The sequence below is a fragment of the Mobula hypostoma genome, chromosome 2 (genome assembly GCF_963921235.1).
Source record: "Mobula hypostoma chromosome 2, sMobHyp1.1, whole genome shotgun sequence".
Classification (NCBI taxonomy): domain Eukaryota; kingdom Metazoa; phylum Chordata; class Chondrichthyes; order Myliobatiformes; family Myliobatidae; genus Mobula; species Mobula hypostoma.
This window is the reverse complement of record NC_086098.1, coordinates 115,144,656-115,172,049: the sequence shown is the minus strand read 5'-3', so window position 1 is coordinate 115,172,049 and position 27,394 is coordinate 115,144,656. Positions and strand designations below refer to the sequence as shown.

General features: G+C 42.4%; 1 protein-coding gene across 4 annotated transcripts in view; it reads left to right on the top strand.

The window, feature by feature from the left end:
- Positions 1-24,937, top strand: part of zmp:0000000755 (phosphofurin acidic cluster sorting protein 1) — a 287,020-nt gene extending 262,083 nt beyond the window's left edge. For 3 of the 4 annotated variants that reach the window (XM_063040467.1, XM_063040465.1, XM_063040464.1), the window contains 7 exons: positions 4,054-4,086; positions 7,924-7,966; positions 12,435-12,477; positions 13,796-13,934; positions 16,480-16,703; positions 17,902-18,015; positions 24,800-24,937. In XM_063040467.1, coding sequence (XP_062896537.1) covers positions 4,054-4,086; positions 7,924-7,966; positions 12,435-12,477; positions 13,796-13,934; positions 16,480-16,703; positions 17,902-18,015; positions 24,800-24,915 — 712 coding nt within the window. In that variant the 3' untranslated portion in view covers positions 24,916-24,937. The remainder of the gene's footprint in view (positions 1-4,053; positions 4,087-7,923; positions 7,967-12,434; positions 12,478-13,795; positions 13,935-16,479; positions 16,704-17,901; positions 18,016-24,799) is intronic. The other variant, XM_063040466.1, reaches the window with a different exon arrangement.
- Positions 24,938-27,394: the final 2,457 nt, after the last annotated feature.

The following is a 27,394-nucleotide window of genomic DNA, read 5'->3' as shown; positions in this document are numbered from 1 at the left end:
GCTTTTAGAAACACTGAGGCTGTGATGCATACTTTTATGCAGTGCATACATGCAGAATTTTAGATCTCTATGTTATGTCATTACTATGCTATACACAGGACACACAGGCATTTATCTTATTACATTTTAAGAGTTAGAGGGTAACCAATGAAAAAGTGGGACCCCTTAGAGACCAAAAATACCATGTGTGTGTGGAGCCAGCGGATGTAGTTTCCAAGATATTTGACAAGGTACTCCATGGTAAGCTGATCCATAAGATTAAGATGCCTGGGATCTATGGTGATTTGGTAGTTTGGATTCAGAATTGGCTTGGCTATAGAAGACAAAAGGGTAGTAGTGGAAGGGTATTATCCTGTCCGAAGGTCTGTGACCAGTGGTGTTCTGCAGGGGTTGGTACTGGGACCTCCATTGTTTGTGATACATATAAATGACTTGGATGGAAGCGTAGGTGGGTGGATTAGCAGCTTTGCTGATGACTCAAACACTGGTGATGTCCTGAGCAGTGTAGAGAGTTGTCAAACAATACAGCAGAATATAGATCAGTTACAGATATGGACAGAGAAATTGCAAATGAAATTTAATCACAGCAATTGTGAGCTGTGGCACTTTGGGAAGTCAAATGTAAAGGGAGTGTATAAGCATTATGCAAGTATATAAATGGTTAAAAAAAAAGGTGAATGGTATGCTTGCCTTAATTGGTTGGGGTATTGAGCATAAGAGAAAGGAAGTCATGTTGCAGTTACATAGGTCACACTTGGAGTATTGTGTGTAGTTCTGGTCACCCCATTATAGAAAGACGATAAGACATAGGAGAAAGAATTGGGCCATTAAGCCCATTGAGTATGCTCTGCTTTCAATCACTGCTGATTTACTTTCCCTCTCCCCATAACCTTTGATGCATTTACTAATCAAGAACCCATCAACCTCCGTTTTAAATATAACCAAGGGAAGGATGTCGAGGCTTTGGAGAGGGTGCAGAGGAGGTTCAGCAGGATCTATCATCAGGGTAGGTGAGGTCTGAAATTAATGCTATTATCTGCATTCTGTAAGGAAAAAGAATTGAAGATTTCATTAAGGCAGGGAAATTTAAGTGCACATTAAGATTAAAAAGCAAGAGGCATAAAGGTGAATTGTTCCCCAGGGCCTAATGAGACCTATCCCAGGCTGGTGTGGGATGCAAGAGGAGATTGGTGTGCCCTGAAGCATATTTTTAATCCTTCGCTGACTATTGGTGACTGGAAGATAGCAAAATGTAATGGAAAAATATTCAGAACTGCAAGATCAATCTTGGAATGACAGGGTCTGATCAGGAATTATGAAAAAGAGAGAAGATTGCTGACACTGGAAGCATTGGTAATTGCTTTCATCCCCCGCAGGTGCTGCTTGACCTGCTAAGTTCTTCCAGCCAATTGCTTATCTGTCAGGAATAGATAACACAGATTGGTTGGTGGGAGATCGTGTCTAAATAATTTAATTACGTTTTTTGAAGAAATAACTGAATACAGCAGGTTCCAATTTATTATGTCATTGGTTAACTGAGGCAGCTGCTTATTTGGGACAATATGTTGCTTAATTGGGGCAGGAGACTGTTGCCGAACAATTTATAACTAGCATCAGTCATATGCTCGTCAAGTGGCCATGAGACACCATATTGTGCTTAGAGCGAACAATTTTAAATATCGTCACTTACACGTTTGTGTTAAAAAGCTGTGATTTTTGTCATTGGTTGTTGCCGAGTAATAAACAGTAAGACAAGTCAGAAATGTTTTGCTCACTGCGGTTTCAAGAATTCAGGCTTGGAGATTCCAGAAACAGCTGAGAGTGAAAATGAAACATTTCACTACTACAACAAGTTAAGAACTATGAAGAATTTGATGGTATCGGCAATCATCTTAAACATTACAATGAAAATGAAGATTTGGAGGATGCAGTTGTGAAAGCACTGTTTGAAGGCAGTCCACTCTCTGCACTGATTTTGTTCATTTACAGTCAATCAAAAGAACATGGAATGTATTCCTCTGTTGATAACTATTAGGAATTAATACACGGTTTTATAGTACTATGGTATTGGTATTGTTTAATTTATTCTGTATTTCATTTAAATACATAATTGTTACTCAGTTAAATAGTAGTTTGTCTATTTTATACCTTTTTAGCTATTTCCATGAAACTTAAGCTAATTGTGCCAAAGTGTACTGGTGCCATGGAGCCCAATTAATCAGAATCCACTGTATATTGACAAGGACAATTTATGAAGGTTATGTGGACTTTAGTAAACCCATATGGAACACTGGCGCAGTACCCATGGAATCAAAGATCACCTGGCAAATTAGATCCAAAACTGGTTAGGAGGCACGGTAATGGTGGTGTGTTGTTTTTGTGATCGGAAGCCTGTGACCAGTGGTGTAGCGCAGGGATCATTACTGGGACCCTGACTATTTGCTATATATATATCTCAGCAAACTCAATATGAATGTAAGACATATGATTAAGTTTGCAGATGACATGAAAATTAGTGGTGCTGTTGAGAGCAAGGAGGGTAGACAGGCTACAGAATGATATTGATTGTTGTGACAAGGTTGCAGAGGAGATTTATCAGGATGTTGCTTGGGACGGACTGTTTCGGTTATGAGGAAAGACTAGAGAGGTTGGGTTTGTTTTCCTCAGAGCAGAGGACGCGGGGAAGGAGAGGTAGAGGGCAGGATCCTGATAGAGGGGTATGGAGATTGTAGATAGTAAGAAATCTTTCCCCATAGTAGAAGTGTGGATTAGGTTTAAGATGAAGAGTTAGAAGTTTAGAGGGGATCTGCAGGAAATCCTTTTCCCAGAGCTGTTTGGAATCTGGAGTGCACTGCCGGAGGGGTGGTGGAAGTGGGAGACTCTCACAGCTTCAGAAACACATGGACAACACAGAAGACTACAGACAAGTGCTTGTAAAAGGGATTAGTACCTAACGGCCCATATAGACAAGCTGGGTCAAAGGGTCTGCTGCTGTTGTACAACTCAGTGAAAAGGGATGGGCATTGATGGACAGGGAGGTTCTCTTTGGGACATTGAGGGGGAGTGAGTACTGAGGGATAGCCTTTGATGGAAGAGTGGAAGAATGAGACGAATGTGAAGTAAGGAGTGGAGATGATGGAAAGTAAGAGGAGGGTGGAGAATGAGGGATGGATCAAAGGGGAGAGTGGCAGATGGAGCGTGATAGATGAATTGGGGTGGATTATGGTGGACAGAGAGAAAGGGGTGGTGGAGAAGGAGAGGGAAAGTAAGTGATAGATTGTGGTAGAGAGTGGGGGTGTGAGTGGATTGGGATAGATGATGGGGGACAGTGAGGAATGTATCAGGATGGACAGTGATGCTGCTGGTGGAAGGTGTATTTGGCTGAAGGAATGGATTTTCACCAGCTCAAATTCCTTGCCAATTCTGAACACATTGCAGTGATCTGGCAATTATTTGAAGATGTAAACTGTGCTGACAGCTGCCTGTGAACAGCCTGAGAGAATTTGATCACAGTGCATCATTCTGTATTTGTTACATCGGCTAATTCTTGGGTCAGATCAATAGTAAATAGTTCTGGCTGGTGCTAGCACAAGTTCTGATAGAGACAAGATTTGGTGTTAGCGGATTAGAATTGGCACGGTTTCCTCCTGTTTCTCTACCTTCAGAGAGAAAAATGGTGAATTTTCTAAGGTTCCCTGTCTTGAGTTTGTGTAATCACACCATTTGATTACAACTCCAGTGCTTGATCACATTATCTGAAAGTGTTGATCAGAATAAGTAACTTTCCCCATCTCGCAGCATGGGACTGATCAGGACCTGACACAACCTTAATGCAGAGGAAAGAGCTGCTGTGTGACGCACTGTGATATTCCCAAGAGCAAGGTGGTCCTGGACCTTCTGCTAGACCCACAATCCAAGGGTATATTTGGAATATCACAGGCGATGTTTTCTAACAGATGGGAATTTATGTTGGACTTTAAGACATTCAGTCTTCTTATCATTTCTATTCTCAGGTAATGTTTACACTATGTTTTTAATTTTTTGTGCATCAAGGAAAAGGAGCCTGTATTTTGATTTTTATATCAGGTATCTGCTTTGTGTCCCGACATCTGCCTTGTCCCCCGACATCTGCCTTGTCCTTGTCAAACATACTCCCTTGTTTTCACGCTCGTGTTTCTCATTTTAATAATCTGCCTTGGAACAAACAACCCTGCTGCCTTAATGCTGTGAAATGTATATTGTGAAGCTTTCACTGAGTGAGTGTGTGTGTGTGTGTGAGAGGGAGAGGGATGTAATTATAAGAGTTGTGTCTGACCTGTAGTGAATGGGTGTTTTGATGAATGTGCTTGTTTGTGATTTTGTAATAATGCACCAGTTATGTGTCTGTGCGTGCCTCTGATTCATTTCCTGTATCTTTCTGTATGAGTGTGTGATCTTAGTGAGTAAGGTATTTTTACATTAACATAGAAATGAGGATATCTCTGTTCCATCCAGCCAGTCCTGGTGTCTTCTGGTAGAGAAGGTGGGAGTCTCTTCACAGGTGCTGATCACAGTGGACAGAGGGCAGTTCAGACACAAAATTACTCCTATTGAATTGATTCTGGGACGTGGAGCTGATCTAGTTTTGCAGGTTCCTTTCTGAGGAAAAGAAGTGTTTGAAGTTGTAGACCTCAGACCCAGCACCAATTCTCTGGTCTATGGAGCAGCCGAGATCTCTGCTCTCCTAAATGTTTCAGAGAGCTGGACAACCTACAACAAGCACCACCAACACTGTCTCTGTAAAGTCCACACAATTCACCAGCTAGAGAAGTGAACTACTGCAGGGGTCTCTCACAAACCACATCCCGAGCAATCCAGTCATTTCAAAACCCGTCACAGGAGGCGATTAGCAGGAATACGGGGAAAGATTCAAATGTGTCCACCTTGAAGGCATACAGCATCTTCACTGACTTCTGTGCATGTGTGTGGTTGTGTAAGTCTGTATGGGTGTACGAATCTGTGCAGCTGTATGTGTATGTATGTCAGCTCGTGTGTGTGCACACAAGACAGACAACCTCTGTATGTCCGTGATTGTATATGTGAATATATATGTCTTGGTCACAAGAGTCAGAACATTAGAACAGCACAGAAGCAGGACCAGGCCCTTCAACACACTATGTCTGAACTGAACATGATGCTAAATTAAAGTAATCCTTTCTGTGCTTGCTGTTGGTCCATATCCCTCCATTCCCTGCATATTCATATGACTATCTAACTGCCTCTTAATCACCTCTATTATATCTGCCTCCACCATTACCCCTGGCAGCACATTCCAGGCACCCATCAGTCTTTGTAGGGAAAAAAAATTGACCCAGAAATTTCCTTTAAATTTTACCCTTCTCACCTTAAATATTTGTCCTCTAGTATTCAACTATCTACCCTGAAAAAAGACTCTGACTGTCTACCCTTTCTATACCTTTCATAGTTATATAAACTTCTATCAGGTCTCCCTTTCTTATAGCTTATACCCTCTAATACAGGCAGCATCCTTATAGTTTCTAGCACAGGAGGTAATTTAGCCTGTTGAGTCCATGCTGGCTCTCTGACAGCTTTCTCTGCAGCCCTGCACGATTATTACCCCACAAATTGATCCAGTTCCTTTTTACAATTTTTGATGGTTCCCCTCCCCACAATTATTATCCCACATATTGATCCAGTTTACTTTTGTAATTTTTGATGGTGTCCCTCCCCAGAATACCTCCCCCCCAACTTCCAAATCCGTTTAGACAGTAAGTTTCCAGCATTAACACTGGTGGAAAAGTTCTTTCTCACAGTCCCTACCTCTTGCCTGAAGCCCTAAACCAGTGCACCGTCCTTGCACAGTGAGCTGGTGGTCTCCCTTAGTGCAGTGAGCAGATCTATTTCTCTGGTTGTAGGCTAACCCAAGCCCCATACAAGTTCAGCACAATGTCCCCTCTCTGTACTCAGTGCCTTCATTTATGAACGCCAAGGTGCCATATACTTTTCAATTGCTCTCTCAGTGTGACCTGCCACATTCAAACATCTACATCCATGAAATCCCAGCCCCAGGCCTCTGTCCCTACACACACTTCACAACTGTGCTGTGTCTATCCACCATTTCCCCATCTCTTTGTTAAACTCAGTATGAAAATGTATGTATGAAACATCTACTCTGTCCCCTTCATCAACCTCTGTTCCTTCATCAAACAATTCAGTGAGTCAAATAGAAAAATATGTTGGCTGGCTGGCTTCATGTGACATTTGTGCCTGACCATTGTGTGTGTGTGTGTGTGTGTGTAGGGGGGACTCAGTCTATGTGCGAGTGTGTCTGCACACCTGTATGTGTGTGGTGTCTCTTTGCAAGTGTGTAGACATGAGCACCTGCAGTACAGAGTAACTTGTTAGCAGAAGTGATTAGATTAGAATTGATACAAAATTGTGGTCACATCCTTCCCTGCCCTGTCTCAGAACCATATTGCTGACAATATTGGGGCATCATTTGTAAGCAATGGCTGTTTATTAGAGTTTTCCTGTCCAACAGCACACTCACTGCGCACAGTATTGGTCACTTGTAAACACTTGCTTTCACGTACATGCCCACATTCATACACTTGCACACGAACTCACTCCTAAACACAGTTCCACATGTACACCTTCATATCCACAAGCTTTCATACTGTGTCACACACTATTGCATAACAGTATTCTTATTTACAACTTCTCATGGATACACACATTCTCCTTCACATGTACTGGAAATAACATTAAATAATCTTGAATATATACCTATTCTCCTGCATGCACAGGTATACACATTTTTTAACATGCACGTTCACAGTCAGGCTCTCACATGCTTGCACTCACTGGCAACTTCACGTGCACATGCACACAAACACACTTCTCTGATGCACACAGACAGATAAGCATGCCTACACATTCTTATGCAGACTCTCACCCTTGTTATCAAATGTTGCATGGGCTGTAGTTAACTTTAATAAACTAGTCAGGTGCAACTCCAACCTGTATGTCGGAGCACAGGATACTACCTGCTGCTAGGAGGTGGTGACCGCAGCTTCATCTGTACTCACTAATGTTGTGATACCCAAGACGTACATGCAATCCAGTCCTGCACCCTTCACATCTCCTTCACACTCCCACTTACCTTGAAATCTGTTGCTCCAGGACGCTCAATGTGAAAATAGAACTTCTTGCACTACAGTACAGCAATGTCCTTAGGCTGACTATAATTGACTTTCACCCTCTCAAATCCTTGCTTCGTTTGGAGCACGTACCATTCAGGATAAATTCCTCTTAAGGTACCACCAGAATGCCAGACAAAAAATAAAGTAATTCATAAGTTTGTTCTAAGAGTATTTCAGTAGGGAGAGTTGATTTGAGATTATTTCATGGGGATATGTTGATTGAAGATATTTCAGAATGTATATCTCCAGGGACTGCCTTAACATTAGTTTGACATTGTTTCAAGGATTGGTTTGATACTGCTTTCAGGAGTTTGTGAAGATGTGAGATTTATTGAATGCATGTATAGTTTTGAGATTATTTTGCATAGTGTGGTTTGAAATGTTATTAAGGAGATGTGACAGTCTGATCTTTTTTAACCCAGGCAATGTAATTTATTTGAGATGAGTTTGTGGGGAGTAATTTGAAATTGATAGGTATTGTATTATCTTGGGGAGGTGCTGTGTTTGTGATGCAAATGTTCTTGGTTGTCAGTGGTAGTGTGCAGATTGATCTGGGACCATCTTGTTGGAGTGAAGAGCTTACTGATGATTGTCTGTCTAATTGTCTTTATGTGGATGTGGCTCTGTGTAGGACCGATGGTAAAGGGGGTGTTTGTTTCCGTGTGTTTGTGTGTGTGTGCCTCACGCTGTAAGTAATTCTGCTTGTCTTCTCTCACTGCAGCCCTGATGAAGATTCGTGCCAGAAATTCATCCCTTTTGTTGGTGTAAGTATTTCTGGCTCTGTTGTCAGTCCTATTTGCAGACTTAACTCTGTCCCGGTTATTCTGTGGTACCTGGAAAGGTCCAGTCTCTTCTGCGGAATTCTGTTTCCTCCTGTGAAGATCCTGAGCCCCCTGCCACTCCCATTACCAATGGCCTGGTGTGCCCGTGGTGTGCTGCTTGCCTCTGGAAGTACCCTGCGTGCACAGCTGCTCCTGTTAGGGGCAAGAGGCAAAGGTCTAAGGCTGAGTGAAGCAATCGCAATATATGACCAGGAGCTGTAATCTCATTAGACACCATATCTGAACCGTCCCAGGCAGGACAGAAGGAGCTGTATCGCTTTCATGTGCTGGCCAGTAATGAACAGGTGTACAGGACCATAGGTTGTTCTCAAGGTGCCTTATAGACTCAGCCCAGTTGGCCTTCTGTGTCCTAATTAGATTTGGTGAGATAAATGTTGACAAACAGTAGCAGGAGTAGGCCATTCAACACTTCGTGCATATCCCACCATCAGCTGGCCATCTAAATTCCATACCATGTTCCTGCTTTCACCCCACATCTCTCTGACCTCAAGAACAAACTCTAACTCACTGAATATATTTAGTGTTTTGGTGACATCTGCTTTTTGTGGTGGAGAATTCCACAGATTCACCAGTCTCTGGGGGTGAAGACATTTCTCCTCACCTCAGTCCTCTGTGGCTTCCCCCTTATCCTTTAGACTTGGACCCCCAGTCCTGGACTCCTGTATCACCAGGAACATCCTTCCTGCAATCTAATCTTGTCAGTCCTGTCAGAATAATAATGATAATAAGCTATAAATGAAATTCTAATGCTATGCATCTCACAACTAAACACCATTTACTTAGATAACCAGAATATACTGACAGAGGAACAGAAGGGATGCCTTAAGGGTATGAAAGGATGTAATAATAATGGATTCTGCAATTCTAAATCAAACCCAGGGGAAAAGCAGAAATCTTTCATGTTGTTGACTACCAAAAAGCATTTGATTCTGTGCCACGCTCATGGTTAATAGAAGCTCTTAATATACGTAAATTATACCCAATATTTGTGAAATTCCTTCAACATCGGATGAAGCTTTGGCATACTATAATCTGCTAACAACTAAAAATGAACAACCACCTTTATCAAAATAAACCAAGGCATTTTCCAGGGCACCTCTCTAAACCCACTGTGATTTTGTCTAGCTTTGAACTCGCTCTGAATTGGATGAAAATAGGATATCAAATCAGAGATAACCAAATGAATTATTCCTGAAACACCTTTCATATATGGACGACTTGAAATTATACATTCCTTCATCAGTAATGCTAATGTAATTATTTCAAATGGTAGAACTATTTTCTAAAGATATATGAACTTTGGACAAGATAAGTGCAGAACATTAAACAAAGAAATATGCAATAGAGCTAGTAGAATATAAACAAAGCAGCAGGATACAATACAGCTGACGGATGAACATGAAACATACAAGTATCTGCGATATCAACAAGCAAAGAAAATAGACCATAGTACGATAAAGGGAAAACTTCTGACAGAATTTACTTAAGGCTTAGGAAAATCTGTCAAACAGCGCAATAGTAAAAATATAACAAAGGCAATAAATACTTTCACTGTACTCATATGAACATATTCTTTTGGCATAATATCTTAGTCTGAAACGATTCCGGAAAGCTTATAAAAATTTAGAACACACTATGTACATTCAAATGCACTTAGACTAACACTGTGCAGGGCAGAAGGAGGAAGAGGAATAACAGACATAAAATATTTACACAACAGATAAAACTTTGAAGGATATATCTTCCAAGAATCAACAAAAATAGGATTTAGCACTCCATGTGAGCATAAGGAATTCTGATAAGAAGTACACACCACTAAACTTAAATGAAAGCATAGCCCAGAAAAATGAAAAAAAAACCACTACAGAAGAAAGAGTTAACTATTGGAAGAGCATGACCCAACATGGAAGACATCCACATGATCTGAGCAGACTAGATTTTAACAAGAAAGCATTGAATGTCTGGCTCAGAGTTGGAGACCTCTTCCTAGAAAAAGGAAGGGAGGGATTCCTTGTGGCAATACAGGGCCAGGTGGTTAACACAAAAAAAAAATCAAAAATACATAATGAAAGACCAACAAATTCAAGAGAATAAATGCAGAAAATGCCAAGAGAAACCAGAAACAGTCTAACACATTACATAATCCTGCAGCAGTTTAACTCAATCTGATTACTTACACAGGCACCATCAAGTGACAAATATAATTCACCAAAATCTTGCTGTAAAGTATAAACTCATAAAAGACAACATACCTTATTATAAATAGAAGCCTGATCCAGTTTTAGAGACAGAGCCCTACAAATTATATTACAACCAATCAATTATTATAAACAATCCACAATAACTCTCTGAATATAATATTACAGGATAAACAAGCAAGAGTAACTTAATAGATATAACCATTCCAAACACACATAAGATATAGAAATCAATATGTGAAAAACAATAGAAATTTGCTAAATTAAAAGAGGAATTTGAAAGACTTTGGAACATGAACAGGGTATACGTTGTCCCAGTAGTAATATCTACAAATGGTATCATCTCGAAGTCAGTACACAATAGCATTAAACAATTAAACTTACATGACAATATTTATGTAAATCTCCAAACAGCCACAATACTAAACACTACTAGAATAGTATGAAAGTTCCTAGCAATTGAGAAATGAGTGTACTTGGCTTTGGCAAAAATGTGTTACTTAAAAGCAAGGGTGAATTAATAGGTTTTGCACTGGCATTTAGAAATATCAACTGAATCTGCATCCCTTATAGTTTTAGATTTTGAGTTCCACGGTTCAGGAGCATGGGTCAAAAAAACTGACCTGCCAATCATCATTTGTGAGAGGTTGTTTAAACCGGTGGACGAAGACCTGAGGGTTTGAGCAGGTTTATAAAGCAAAAGTGACTCTGTGATGTATTCTGGTCCCAGACCACTGAGATCTTTAAAGACAAGTAACAGAACTTTAAAATCAATTCTAAAAGATACAGGAAGCCAATGCAGAGTAGTCAGAATGTGAATGACACAGGATGCTTCTTCATCCTGGTTTTAGATAAAGGTCTAGCAGGAGCGCTCTAAATGAATTGATGTTTGTCAATAGATTGCTTTGGAAGGCCAGTAAAAAGTGCATTGAGGTAATGTGGTCGATTTGATATAAAGTTGCAAATTAGTTTTTCAGCATCATTACATGACAGAAATGGATGCACTTTTTTAATATTTCCCAAGTGTAGGAATGCTGCTCTGGTCACTTTCTTTATGTGGAATTCTTAAAATTCCAATCTGAATCAAGGATAACATCCAGGATTGTTACTAATAATTTTACAAAGGGAGCCAAGTTCCAAAGTTTATCAAGAAGTTTATCTCTTTTGGTTTTCTCACTATGAAGGCGAGCATAGTATTTCCCTTCTTAACCATCTGCTGCACCTGTTTGCTTACCTTCAGTTACTACAACACCAGGACATGCAGGTCTCTTTAGACACACATCACTATTCAGATAACAATCTGCCTTCCCACAAAAGTCTGGTAACTGCTGAGGTTAAAGATCTGAAAGAAAATCAGCAGGTGCTGAAAGGAGTCAGTGGGTCAGGCAGCATCTGTGATGAGAGAGGTAGAGTTAATATTTCAGATTGAAGACTTGGTGAGAGCTGGGAAAGAGAGATCACCACAGACCTGATGCAGGATTTCAACCCAAAAATGTCGACATCCTTTCCTCCATTAGATGCTGCTCGACCTGCTGAGTTCCTCTAGCAGATTGTTCATGTTCTTCTTCGACATCCTCATCATGTATTTGTTCCCGTTTCCTTACTGACCAGATAACCTTGTTTACAGCTTATCCCTACATTCACCATGGGTTTACCCTTTCAGCGACACCCTCCCTGCAGCGTAATAAGCTTCTTTTGTCTCCTTCTCAGTTCTGATGAAGGGTCTTGGACCTGAAGCATTAACTCCGTTTCTCTCTTCACAGGTGCCACTTGGCTTGCTGAATGTTTCCAGCACTTTTTGTTTTTATTTCAGATTTCCAGCATCTGCAGTTGTTTTGATTGGAGCAGTATCACAGTCATTGATCCTATTAAACAGTAAATCTATTAAGCCTATTGACCACATATATCTGCCCAGTAGCTGTATATATCACATTAACTGTGTTAACCTCATTAACCATATTAAATCCATCATGTATGTTATATTAATTGAGTGTACTAAACTTATTGACCATATTGAACCTGTTGAATATGTTAAAACTATTGACCCAATTCCATGCAGTGACTATATTAAACCTGTTGATTTACCAATTGCATTAATAACTGGGCAATGTAAGGAGACGAATCTCAAGGTTGTATAATGTATACATACTTTAACTGTACTTTGAACTTTAATGTTGCCTGTAATTCCACAGGTGGTGAAAGTAGGCATTGTGGAACAGTCACTGTCAGCCTCAGGTAGGTACATTCCTTTTCACCATGTAATACTTGCCAGTACTGTACCAAGATGTGAAGAGTCAGACTCAAGCCACAGTTTCCAAGTTCTCAAGCCCCCTGGGTGAATATCCTCCGAGCTGAAGTCTGCAGTTAGTAGTGTCCAGTGCCAGTTTCTTTGTGTGCACTATGCAAGAGTTAGATTGAATCAGTGATAGGAGAGTGCCCAGTATTCACTGGAATGTAGGATACTGAAAGTTGACCTTATAGAGGTATATAAAATCATGAGGGGGTATTGACAGGGTGGGGAATCAAGAACTAGAGGTCATAGATTTAAGGAGAGATGGGAGAGATTGAATAGGGACATGAGAGGCAACTTTTTCATCTATAAGGTGGTCAATATATGGAATGAGCTACCAGAGGAACAGCATTTAAAAGACATTTATCTTGGTACACTGATAGAAGAGGTTCCCAGCCTTTATATACGAAGGACCAATACCATTAAGCAAGGGGTTCATGGACCCTGGTTTGGGAAACAGGCCAAATGTGGGGAAATGGGACTAACTTAGATGAGCATTGTGGTCATCGTGGACCATTTGAGACAACGAGCCTGTTTGCACACTGTAGAACTCTGTGGAGGGTTGTAGGAGGGGGATCTCATGGGTGAAAACAATGTGGGATAAAAGAGAACGTCTGTAGATTCTAGGACATTCAGTAGGTGGGGAAAGTTTCTGTAGTCTGTGGAAAGGGATTCATTGACAGACAGTGTCCATGGGCTGTGGGAGAGGATTCAGTGGGTAGGGAGAGTTGGTCCATGATCTGCGAGAGGGTGTCCATGATCTGCGAGAGGGTGGGGAAAAGTCAGTGATGGGCGAGGGAATTCTGAGAGTGGGAAAGTATCTCTGGGTTGTCAGTGAAGGGGAAGGATGTCCGTGATCTGTGGGAGGGGATTTAGAGGGTGGGGAAGTCCATAATGGGGGACTGCAACCATAGGCTATGGAAGGGGTTTCAGTGGCTGGGAAGTGTTGAATGGTATACAGTTGACCCCCAATTTATGTTCTGTTACCCAAATATATTCCGTTAGGGTAACAGAAATTTACCCTTATGGAATTGACAAAAGTCTATCAAACAAGCTGAGATACAGAATAAAATTTTGCCCTCCTGGAATTTATATGCAAATATTTTCAACTATTCATGCATAGACAATGTGCCTCGTGTTAAGGAAGATAGTGATACAAATGGTTTTCTGGGACCTCCACCTCTCTGTAATGTGGAGGTGGTCTGTGTATATGTGCCGCTGAGGTTCACTATGTGTTACTGATTACACAAACTGTTTCTCCAGTTGACTCTGATGATGCCACGTTGTGCAACGTTAATATCTTATCTCCAACGCCAGCCACCAACATGACATCGTACTCAAAAGATAGCAATGCCACTCCGCCACCTTCTCCATCTGTCTCGGGTGTGCTGTCCGGACCTTGGTAAGGATGCTCAGAGGCTGGCAGTGTCCAGGGTGCCTGCTGATGGCTCCTGCCCCATTAGTTGGAGCATAAGGACACAAATGGTAAAAAGAAAAGTTGTGGAACAGAAGAGTCTAAGAGTGCACGTACGTAGTTCCCTGACAGTGGTGTTGGGTAGACAGGGTGAAGACAGCGACTTTTGATACACTGATCGCAATCAGTCAGTATATAGAAGTTGGAATGCTGAAGTTGTACAAGAAGATAGTGAGGGCACATTTAGAATATTGTGTTCAGTTATAGTCACAATATTACAGGACAGATGCAACTAATCTGGAAATACTGCAGAAAAAATGTTGCCAGAACTCAAGGGACTGAGTTATGAAGTTAATAACTGTTCAGTGTTGGTCACCCTGCCATAGGTGAGGTACCTTTACAAAGGTGGTGCTGGGACTTGAGAGATTGAGTTACAGAGGTTGAGTAGGTAGGGATATCTTTCATTGACATTCCGGTGAATGAGGGGTGATCTTACAGAGATGTATACATTTATGAGGGGGATGGATAGGGTGAATACATACAGTCTTTCCCCCAGGGTTGGGAAATCATGAACTAAATGGCATAGCTTTAAATTGAGAGGGAAAAGATTTAATAGGCATCTGAAGGGCAACTTTTTCACCCAGACAGTCGTTCGTATATGGAATGAAGAAGTGGTTGAGTGAGATACATTATCAATAAAAGCACTTGAACAGGTACATGGATAGGAGAGCTTTAGAGGGATATTGGCTAAATGCAGGCAAATGTGACCAACTCAGATGGGAATCTTTGTCAACATCCACCAACTGTGTTGAAGAGCCTGTTACCTTCTCAGTGACAATGATAGTATTTATGATGAGAGAATCACAATACTGCATATTACAGCCCTTTCATAAGTACTGGAGGGAGGGAGAGAAGCAGAGAAAATATCTGTGATAGGGTGAGACTGAGATTGCTCAGGTGACCATCACTGTAAGTACCAACAACTGGAGACAGATGCAACAGCTTCAGACCCAGGTTTGATCCAAACTTCCAGCATTGTTATGTAGAAATTGCACATTCTACCTGTGACTATATGGGTTCCCCTGGGTGCTTTGATTTCCTCCCATATCTGAACAATGGGTTGCTTTAAATTTCCCCTAGTTCATGGAGTTATGGAATTACACAGCATGGAAACAAGCCCTTTGGTCTAGCTGGTCCATGCTGACCAAGATGTCCAACCAAACTAGTCCCATTTGCCAGCATTTGACCCAGAACCTTTCCAATCCTTGTACCTGTCCACCTCAACCACTTACTCTGGCAGCTCATTCCATAGAGCCACCAGCTTCTTCATGAAGACTTTTCCCCTCCGAGCTCTTAAAGCTTTTCCCTCACCTCAAACGTTATGCCTTCCAGTTCTTGATTCCCAACCCTGGGGAAAAGACTAAGCGTATTCACCCTATCCATGCCCTTCACTATTTTATATATAAAATCACCTCTCAGTTTTCTGTACTGCAAGGAATAAACACCTAGTCTGTCCAACTGTCAAGTTCTGGCAATGTGCTCATAAATCTTTTCTGCACACTTCCCAGTGTAATCGTACCTTTCATATAATAGGACGATCAAAACTGAACACAGAAACCCTAATGTGGCCTCAACAACATCCTGTACAAGCAGCTGCAGAACCTGTGTGGAGTTGACAGGAAAGTGAGGAAATCAATGGGTTAGGGTAGGGTTAGCATTAAAAGTGTTCGATGGTGGGCCAAAATTGTGACACCACAGGAGGAATAAAAGAATATTAACTCTGCAACGGTATCTGTGTAGAGGGAAATAAAAGCTGTGTCCCTGAAATAGTTAAGTAGAATATCAAGTGTCGAGGATTAGAATGTTCACAGACAGGAGACAAGCATCCCTTTCTCATTGGACAACACTAGTTCATACCACACGCAAGCAGGCCCTTCAGTCTATGACATTCATGCCAACCGTTATGCACCCTTTTACACCAATCCCAGCACGGCCTGCAGCCTCTGTGCCCCTTCCTTTTCAAGACAGTAGTAAAGCACCCTTCAAGAAGGGGGATTTCCGGGCAAGCAAGTCTGACGTTCATATGAGAGCCAAGCCATCCCATATCGGGAAACACTTCAACATACTCTTCAGTAGACCCATGATTCCCTCCTCAAGAGGCTGTGGATCCAACTTGAAATCTGTAGGTAAATCTCTGAAGGATTTGGCATAACAGTTGAAAAAAAGATCCAGGAATGCTGGACCAGGTTTGGCATAAATCTGAAGCTCTCTCTTAAGTATTCCTTCCTGGTCCAGCCAAACTTACCTGTCACAGAGCTCACACTGCACAGGGAGACATGGTCAGGGTGGAACTGGTGCTCGAGTTAACCCAAGTGGTAACTAAGGGAAGTGTGGGTGCATTTATATGTGCAGCTAGACTTGTCTGTGTGCATGCATATCTACGTGTGTTTTTGGTGAGACTGAGTGAGATATCATGTTCATGTAGCTAGAATCTAATGGCCCTTCCCTCCTTCCTTGGGCTGCACATGACCAGCTTGACGGGAGCTGGAGGGGAGGTGATGGGACTGCAGGTTGACTACTGGACCACCCAGCTGCCCGAGAAGAAGAGAGAGGGTGAGAAGCGGGACATCGGGAGTAAGAACACTTTGAAGAGCAACTTCCGCTCACTGCAAGTCACCCGGCTACCAAATGGGGGTGAGATGGTACCACCAGCTACTATGCTGATGACCGTGGTGACCAAAGAAAAAAATAAGAAAGGTGAGCAGGTTGGTTGATGCAAAGGCAATAATGGGTGAGACTGTAGGGGAGGCGGTCACAGGGTGGGAAATGAGACAAGTGGTAGGACAAGGGATTGTGTCTTGGGAACTGAAGGTGCAACTTGAGAGCTCAGCCAGTGTGTGAGGCAGGACATGCGGGCGGGACCAGGAAGTGTGTTCTGAGGAAACATTGGAATAGGGGACTTTGTGGGATATTGGCTCTCCAGTTTTAAATACTGCATAGACCCTGATGATGGATTGTACCAAGGCCATTGTACTGGATAAGTAAAGGGATCTGTTTCCTGGAGTGGATGGTTGGACAATCGGGTGATCCAGAGTTAAGGTAAGGCACTCTGCTCAGAAAAGGACACTTCCTTAGGGAAGTATTGATGTATGGAACGGGCAGTTTGTTAAGGTTGTTGAACACAATCCAACAGGGAATTCAAAGACGGAATGCTGGAAAGACTCAGTAGATCAGGCAGCATCTGTAGGGGGAGAAACCACTAATGATGACTTCTCACCAGAACTATTTTTCTTGGAAGCATTAACTGTGTGTCTTTCTCCACAGACACTACCCATTTTGTTGAATATTTCCAGCATCCCGTGTTTAGGTTTCAGTTCCAGCATCCACAATTGTTTGCTTTCATTGGGGAATAAGATAGCCACTGGATAATAATTTGCAGAGAAGGGGAGAGGACAATTAACCAACATGCCTGTAAAGTCTCAATGGGGCAAATGTCTGATGGTTTAGTGAAAAATATCCTGTGTCCAGCAGGTCAGAGTTTCTGGGGCACATAGGACAGGTAGCCCAGCCAGTCATTATGTTCAAGGTCGTGTGCTGTCCCGCTGACCCAGACTGTCCCATACACTCTGCTGCACTCTGTCTCTCGTACACAGACTAACTCACTCACTCCTTCCTGCTGACCCAGACTATTTCACCCTCCATACCGCTGACCCAGACTGTTTCACCCTCCATACCGCTGACCCAGATTGTTTCACCCTCCATCCCACTGGCCCACACTGTCCCATACATTCTGTCTCTCGCACACAGACTAACTCACTCACTCCTTCCCGCTGACCTAGACCGTCCCACCCTCCATACCGCTGAGCCAGACTGTTTCACCCTCCATACCGCTGGCCCACACTGTCTTTTGCATTCCTCACTGCATCCTTCTTGACTGTGGACTCATCTTTTGCAGTGATGTTTTTGAGTAAGAAGCCGCGGGAAAAGGAGCTGGACTCAAAGAGCCAGGTGATCGAGGGGATCAGTCGATTGATCTGTACTGCCAAACACCAGCAGACCATGCTAAAAGGTGAGAAGCTGCCCAGGTCCTCACTAGCAGCTGCACTGAAGCAGGTTGTGGAGGGAGGACCCTGCAGAAATGGGCCAGATTTTAGTAAACTGTGAATATTTCATGGTCATGGCACAGAAATCAGACCTTTCAGTCTAGCAAATCCATGCTGACCATCAAGTCCTCATCTACACTAATTCCATTTATAGTACTCGATTGCTAGCCTACTCTGGCTTAATTCAAGTATTCCTCGATGTACATAAATGTTGTAAGAGTCTCTGTTTCTACCCACCCCTTCAGTGTGTTCCAGATGCCAACCACCATTTGGATGAAAAAGTTCTGCGGATGCCCTCCAAAACTCTTTCTCCTTCCCCTAAGTTTGTCAACACCTCTGACAGTTTCCTACTATTTTCCCTGCTTATTTCCCTCATCATTTTGTGCATCTTAATCATGTTCTCCTCATCCTCCTCCAAGAAAACAAGCCCAGCCTCTCCTCATAACTTACTGCTGCATCCCATGCAGCACCCTCTCCAATGTCATCATGTCCTTCCTATAGTATGGGGCCCAGAACTGCACGCAGTACTCTGGCAGTGATCTAACCAATATTTTGTACAAAAACATTGGTTTTTCCCCTTATGTTCCATGCCAGTTAATGAAGACATGCATCCTGTATGCCTTCTTCACTATCGTATCTACCTACCCTGGCACCTTCAGAGATCCTTGGACTTGTAACCAAGGTCTTTCAGTTCCTCAGGGCCATTGACTGATCAGCGGACCCAACCACCGGGCCGTGAGGAAACGATACGAATCAGCTGCACCTTTTCCTCATTCCCTGTCACGCACTGTTGAACTTGAACATAGGTTGCCAACTGTCCCATATTTGCCGGGACAGCCCGTATATTGGGCGAAATTGGTTTGTCCCATGCGGGACCGCCCTTGTCCCGTATTTCCCCCGCTAAGGTAGAGCGTTCCTATGAAACCTTTCATGCTGAAATGGCGTAAAGTGAAGCAATTACCATTAATTTATATGGGAAAAATTTTTGAGCGTTCCCAGACCCAAAAAAAACCTACTAAATCATACCAAATAACACATAAAACCTAAATAACACTAACATATAGTAAAAGCAGGAACGATATGATAAATACACAGCCTACATAAAGCAGAAATAATGTATGTACAGTATACTCGGGAAGATTAAGCCGAAACCGATTTGTGGGAAAAAAAATTGGCACGTACGCGCAGCCGCAAGGTACGCATGCGCACACAGGAGCCCGCGCAAGGCTTCATGGTCATGGTAGTCTTTCTCGGGGCAAGTGTCTAGTATTTGACTGCTACCTTTGTCCCTTATTTGGGAGTGAGAAAGTTGGCAACCCTAACTGTAAAAGACATGTTGAGGTGAGTTTAACCCTGCTTGAACGCCCCCCCCCCCACAGTCGGCCGGTCCGCAAGTATATTGTCAATATTAAACCGGTCCGCGGTGCAAAAAAGGTTGGGGACCCCTGGACTATATATATCCTACCCTCATTAGTCCCCCCCACAAAGCGCATCAGCTCACACTGACCAGGAATAAATTTCATCTACCATTGTTCTGCCCACCTTACCAACTCAATGATATCCTGTAGTGTACGACTGTCCTCCTCACTGTCAGCAAAACCAATTTTCGTATCATCTGCAAACACATTAAATCATATCTCCTACATTCACATCCAAATCCTTGATGTAGATAACAAACAGCAAGGGTGTGGACTTATCCCTGTGTTACACCACTGATCACAGGCAGTCACAAAGACAAACATCCATCATCCCCCTTTGCCAGAAGAAGTATTAGAGGCAGAGACAACCACAGTGTTGAAAAGACATTAGGACAGGTACATGCATAAATAATAACAACTTTATTTACATAGCACTTTTCATGCATTAATACACAGGCTCAAAGTGCTTTATGTAGATTAAAATGATAAATCAAGTCATAAAAGAGACAAAATTAAAAATCATAAGAGAAACATTATTTAGAATAAAATGTAATCAATGTCAACAGGCATTAAGTAATCCTACAAGTAGGCCAAAAATTTAAAAAGTGTTTTTTTTTAAAAAGTGTTTTGCAATGTTCCACAGTACTAGCCTGGAGTATCTCAGTCAGTAGAGTTTTCTAGATTTTTGGTGAACAAGAGCAAAAGGCTCCATCACCAGTTTTTTTTAATATATACTTGGCTCTGGGAACACTAAGCAAACCAGTAGTTGTGGATCTTAGATTATGATTAGGGAAGTAAGGGATAGACACTCCAAAATATATGGAGGAGCTGGATTATCAGAACCTTACATACAATTAAGAGTATTTTAAAATTGATCCTAAAGGACACTAGCAGCCAATGTAATGATGCCAAAACCAATAAAATGTGCTCAGAATTTATTGATTTGTTTTTTTTGGTTACAATTATTGGTGCTGCATTTTGAACAAGCTACAGCCAATTCATGTAGAATGCCTACAGGATGGCTTTTTGGAGCAGCTTGTCCAGAAGCCCACCAGGGGACTGGCTGTTTTGGATTGGGTGCTGTGTAATGAACCTGAGGCGATTAGGGAGCTGGAGGTAAAGGAACCCCTTGGAAGTAGTGATCATAATATGATTGAGTTCAGTTTCAAATTTGAAAAGGAGAAGCTGGTATCAGGTGTATCGATATTTCAGTGGAACAGGGGAAATTACAGTGGTATGAGAGAGGAACTGGCCCAAGTTGATTGGAAAAGTAAGCTAAATGGAGGGATGGCAGAGCAGAATTGGATGAAATTCCTACAAGAAATAAGGAAAATGCAGGAAAAATATATTCCAAGAAAAAAGAAAATTATGAATGGAAAAATGACACAAATGTGGCTAACGAGAGAGGTTAAGGCAAAAATAAAACCAAAAGAAACGGCGTACAAGGAAGCAAAAATTAATGGGAAAAATGAGGACTGGAAGACTTTTAAAACTTACAGAAGGAAATTAAGAAAGTCATTAGGAAAGAAAAGATGAATTATGAAAGGAAGTTGGCGATTAACATAAAAAAGAATACTAAGAGTTTTTTTAAATATATGAAGAGTAAAAGAGTGACATGGGTAGATACAGGACCGATTGAAAATGATGCTGGAGAAATTATTATGGATAACAAAGAGATGGCGGAGGAACTTTCTTTCTTTTTCAATCTTTTTATTAATTTCATAGAATTAAAGCATAACATAGCAATAATACAAATAGTAGGAGATACACTTAAAATGAGTAATTGTAAGACCAAATAGTATAAATTGACAAAGCTCCCAATCGTGTAGAATAACAATGAATAATACAGGGCAAAAAAAAAACTGAAGAAAAATCATGAAAAAGGAAAAAAATAGAAAAAAAACAAACCCCAACCCCAAAAAAACTAAACTAACCAGAATTAGTCAATACTTGGGCAATACTAACAACGTAAAAATGGGAAAGAAGAAAACCTTAGTGTCGACGACTCCATTCCTCTCAACCAACAGTACAGAGAAATAAAACAAGTTTGGAAATGGTCAAATTGCATCATATGAAAATGCTGAATGAATGGCCTCCAAGTTTTTTCAAATTTAATGGAAGGGTCATAAACCACACTTCTAATTTTTTCCAAATTCAAACACCCCATAGTTTGTGAAAACCAATGAAATACAGTAGGAGGGTTAATCTCTTTCCAATTCAGCAAAATGGATCTTCTAGCCATTAGAGAAAGAAATGCAATCATCCTATGTGCTGAAGAGGCTGCGGAGGAACTGAGTGAGTATTTTGCATCAGTCTTCACAGTGGAAGACATGAGCAATATACCTGATAGCCAGAGATATCAGGGAATAGAATTAGGTACAGTCAAGAATTACTAGAGAGAAAGTGCTTGGGAAGCTAAGTGGACTAAGAATAAATAAGTCTCCCAGTCCAGATGAGGTGCACCCAAGGGTTCTGAAGGAGGTGGCTTTGGAGATTGTGGAAGCATTGGAAATGATCTTCCAGGAATCAATAGACTCTGGCATGGTTCCGGAGGACTGGAAGGTCGCAAATATAGTTCCGCTATTTAAGAAAGGAAGGAGGCAGCAAAAAGAAAATTACAGACCTATTAGTCTGACATCAGTAGTTGGAAAGATATTGGAGTCAATCCTCAGGGACGAGATTATGAAATACCTCGAGGTGCATAACAAGATAGGCCGAAGCCAGCATGGTTTCATGAAGGGAAAATCCTGCCTCACCAACCTATTGGAACTTTTTGAGGTAATCTCAAATAAGATTGACAAGGGAGAGGCTGTGGATGTTGTGTATTTGGATTTTCAAAAGGCCTTCGATAAGGTGCCGCATATGAGGCTGCTAAATAAGATGAGAGCCCATGGAATTACAGGAAAGATATTGAAATGGGTGGAGCATTGGCTGATAGGCAGAAAGCAAAGGGTGGGAATAAAGGGATCCTATTCTGATTGGTTGCCGGTTACTAGTGGTGTTCCGCAGGGGTCGGTGTTGGGGCCGCTTCTTTTTATGATGTATATTGATGATTTGGATTATGGATTAAATGGTTTTGTGGCTAAGTTTGTGGATAACACAAAGATAGGTGGAGAAGCAGGAAATGTTAAAGAAACGGAAAGGTTGCAGAGAGACAGTCAGTTTAGGAGAGTGGGCAAAGAAATGGCAGATGAGATACAATGTTGACAAATGTATGGTTGTACATTTTGGAAGAAGAAATAATCGGGCAGATTATTATCTAGATGGGGAGAAAATTCAAAAATTGGAAGTGCAAAGGGACTTGGGGGTCCTCGTGCAGGATACCCTAAAGGTTAACCACCAAGTTGGATCGGCGGTAAGGAAAGCAAATGCTACGTTGGCATTCATTTCAAGAGGAATAGTGTATAAGAGTAAAGAGGTGTTGATGAGGCTCTATGGGGCACTGGTGAGACCTCACTTGGAATACTGTGTGCAGTTTTGGGCCCCCTATCTTAGAAAGGATGTACTGATGTTGGAGAGAGTTCAGAGAAGATTTACGAGGATGATTCCTGGAATGCAGGGGCTAACATATGAGGAGCGTTTGTCAGCTCCTGGACTGTATTCATTAGAGTATAGAAGAATGAGAGAGGATCTCATAGAAACATTTCGAATGTTGAAAGGGTTGGACAGAGTAGATGAGGAAAGGTTGTTTCCCTTGGTGGGTGAGTCCAGGACAAGAGGCCATAGTCTTAGAATTAGAGGGTACCCAGTTAAAACAGAGATGAGGAGAAATTTTTTTAGCCAGAGGGTCGTGGATTTGTGGAATTCGTTGCCACATACAGCTGTGGAGGCCCAATCATTGGGGTGTTTAAGGAGGAGATTGTCAGGTATCTAATTAATCAGGGTATCAAGGGATATGGGGAAAAAGCCAGAAATTGGAACTAGATGGGTGAATAGTTTAGCTCATGGGGGAGCTGCAGAGCAGACTCAATGGGCCGAATGGCCTACTTCTGCTCCTTTGTCTTGTGATATCCTTCTTAGGCTGTCCTGAAAAGATTACTTTACAATAGTCTAATTGGCTAAAAACATAAGCATATATCGATTTTTCTTCATCTTGAGATGTTATAGGAAATTGAACTCTTGCAATGCTCGTTAAGTGAAAGAATGCAGTCTTAATAATATATTAAGAAATTTGAAATTTAGCACAGAATCAATAATACTTGAAATCTTTACTTCTGGCTTGATTGTAAGGCCAGATGACAAGCAAGCTTCAGAGCAGGAGTTTCCAACCTTTTTCACGCCAAGGACCAATACCATTAACTAAGGGGTCCGTGCAGCCCAGACTGGGAACCCCTGCTTGAGGAATATGGGCCTAATGGAGGCAAAATGGACTAGTTTGGATCTTGGTTGGTACGGATAAGTCGAGACGGGGGACTGTTTCTGTACTGTATAACTATATAGCTCCCTCCCATTACTAGGCAATTTTGGATCCAATTTTCCAACTTGCCATAGACCAGCCTCCCGTGTGGGACCTTGTCAAATGCCTCACAGTACTCTTATCAATATGGTCTAATATTCTTTGAGTAAGCCAGTCAAATTGCATATTCAGTTCGTTCATTATGTGCGGTGTTGTAAGACGTGGGCATCACGGTCTTTCCATGACCATCATTGTTCTTGGCAAATTTTTCTGCAGAATTGGTTTGCTATTGCCACCTTCTGGGCAATGTCTTAATAAGATGGGTGACCCCAACTATTATCAATACTTTTCAGAGATTGCCTGCCCAGCATCATTGGTCACATAACCTGGACTTGCGATATGCACCACCTGCTCCCTTGGCTTCACGTGACCCTGATCAGGGGCTAAGCAGGTGCTACAGCTTGCCCAAGGGTGACCTGCAGGCTAGCAGAGGGAAGGATTGCCTCACAGCGCACCTCCTTTGCTAGAGACGCATCTCCACCCCCACCACCCAAGCATAGACAGCATCTCCCCTTACTAAAGCCATGATCATTATCTTTGATCTATCCCTGTTCTCCCACCACATGCAGCCTGTCCTAGAACTCTAGAACCCCTGTCTGCATCTGCCCACCCACTTCTATACCCTGCCTGTAGCCCACCCCGATGGCTGAGCCACGCTCTTCCTGCCCTGGCAGAGCTTGTGTGTACTGCACTTCTTTGTACTGACCACCACTGTCTCCGTCCTCATGTGCCTAAAGCCCAGGACTCCAAGCTTTGCTCACCTCTGTACCTCCTTTCCCAATTCTGACGTGCCCTTCTGTGCCAGGCTCGCAATGTCCAGATGGAAGTGTCCTTCCCTGTGTCAGGTTTTGTCTAACCTCACACCCTCTATTGCAGTGTCGATCGATGGCGTGGAGTGGAATGATGTGAAATTCTTCCAGCTGGCTGCTCAGTGGCCCACTCACGTCAAGTACTTCCCTGTGGGAATATTCGGCTACTCCAAGACAGCGTGACACTGGATGTGGATCAGACTCTGCGCCCCACTGCCTGACCGGTTCCTGTGGAATAACTCCCACCCCGGCACTCAGCTCTGTTTTTTTTATTTAATTGCCGGTGGAAAGAGTTGACATTTTTTTTTAATTTAAGAACACTTCCTCTACATGGATTACAGACTACAAGGGCTCTGACAGCTCTCACACGTGCACTTTCCAGAAGGTTGTCGAAGACATGAATTTGTAACTTTGAAATAAAAGTGTTGGGAGTTGTATCTCCCTGCTGCAGGGGTGGATCTGGTGAATGAAGCACAGGGTCAACACGAACCACACCTTTCCATATTACCATCCACATCAAAAGCAACCCATTTTCCCCACTGGCAGTTGGCCTGCAGAGCAAGGCCCCACTCTACAACAGGAATACGTAAAAAGCAAAAACTTTCAGCCCACCAAATTCCCCACAACCACTGTCCAGAATGGTTGGAATATTTTTACAACCTCAGCAAAGAGCATTGACCCCTGGAGCTTGCTCCACCATTCATTCAGACCACAGCTGATCCAATCTTGGTCTCTGACATCACTTTCCCCACTCCCCTCAACTCCCTTATAATTTAAATACCTGTTAGTCTCTACAATGACTCAACCCCCACCACTTCTGGGCAGAGAGAATTCCAGAGGGGAAAAGTTCATCTCCATCTGACATGGGTGACATCAAACTGAACCTGTGCCCCCTGGTTCCAAATACCCTACTCGGGTAGCAGCCCCTTACACCCATTTTGTCAGCTTCCCTCCCAATCAGATATTCCAAAAAGATCCACTCTCAATCTTCTAAACTCCACTGAGTTTCAGCCTCTTTCATTCATCAACCCAGTAAACCTGTTCCCACTACCTACAAGACAATCTCATCCTTCCTTACACAACTGTACTCAATCCTTCAGGTGTGGTCTCACCACAGCCCCTGTAAAATGGCTTCAAAACCTTACATTTACACTCCTTACCTATGGGACAAAAGCCAATCCTTATTAAACCTCATTTCCTTGCTAAAATTGACAATTAATTTTGTGAGAATCAAAACCTACCGATGCTCAGGATGAAATTAAACAGAAAATCCCAGAAACCCTTTAACAGGTCAGGCAGCATCCATGGAGAGGGGAACTATCAACACTTCACATCCAAGAGCCTTCTGCAGACCAAAAACCAGATTTCGGTGCAGAAACATTGGGGGAAGGAGGGGTGGGTTTAATAAATGAAAGATATCTGATGGGAGGAAGACCAGGTTGGTTAATGTAGAAGTCATTGGGATCATATGATGCATTTCTAATAGCAAAGCTATGAGACCTGCTCACCAGGTCAGACTATACTAACACAACAGAAATCTGGGCCAAAATGACAAGCCAAAAAAGGCCCCAGATCTTTTCTGTGGTACCCAGTGAGTTACTGATTGTCAGGCTGAAAATCAGTTACTCGTCCCATTGCCATTTTCCATTAGCCAGACCCTTCTCTGGGCCCATATGTTACCTCAACCATATGAGCTGTTACATTGTGCAGTTATCCTTAAACTGGCATTTAATATCTTCTGGAAACCCAAACACACCCACTCGTTCCCTTTCACGAGTACACGTTCCATCCACAGACAACAAAATCATGCTGACTTTTCAATTGTCATATCATTTTCTTGCTTCAGCCTTGTTCCACAGATTGATTTGAGACTAACTGGCCCATAGCTTGGGTTCTCCTTCCCTTCTTCCTGCATTAGTGGTGTTAGATGTGCAGTGTTCCACTGCTCTGGGATCTCTTTAGAATCCGGGTACAGTCAGTATATGTCGGACTCAGTAAATCAAACCTGTACCTGTAAATGTGAGGGAGCTTCATCGCCTCTTATCCCACAAGAGCACCATCCCTGGAATTGAAGGTCTCCTCAGGGCATCAACTACAGACCCTCGAAATTGAGGTGGCACGAGCCAGGTATTCCAAATGTTGTAGTATTCCCTTTTCTGGGTTTCATTCTGCAGTAACTCTTCCAAGGAGTGGGTTCATTCACAGTGCTGGGCTCGATTCAGATACTCTGCAGCAGGTTTAACTTCAACTATTTACAACAAGAATATACTTAGCACTCAAAAAAAAACACTCCAAACTGGTCACTGATTTCAGACTCCACAAATTGAAACAGTTCCCTCAGGACTCAGTTCTGTGCAAGGGGACTGGTTTAAGAACATGACTGTACATAACAGTTGGCTCAAATGATGCAGCCAAGAAAGTAAACTCATTACTTGTAAATTTGGATCATTGAGTTTGCATGCGTACATGCGTGACCCATCCCCAATGAGGGTGTGTGTGCATATGCGTGCACACGCGTGTACATGAGACAGACACCTATTTCTCAGTGAGTGTCAGTGTGTGGGACACATCCTCCAGTGAGAGTTAGAGGCAGTGTGCAGTTCCAGTCCCCCACTCAGTGTTAGTGCATATGTGGGACCTATCCCTCAGTGAAGGGTCAGTG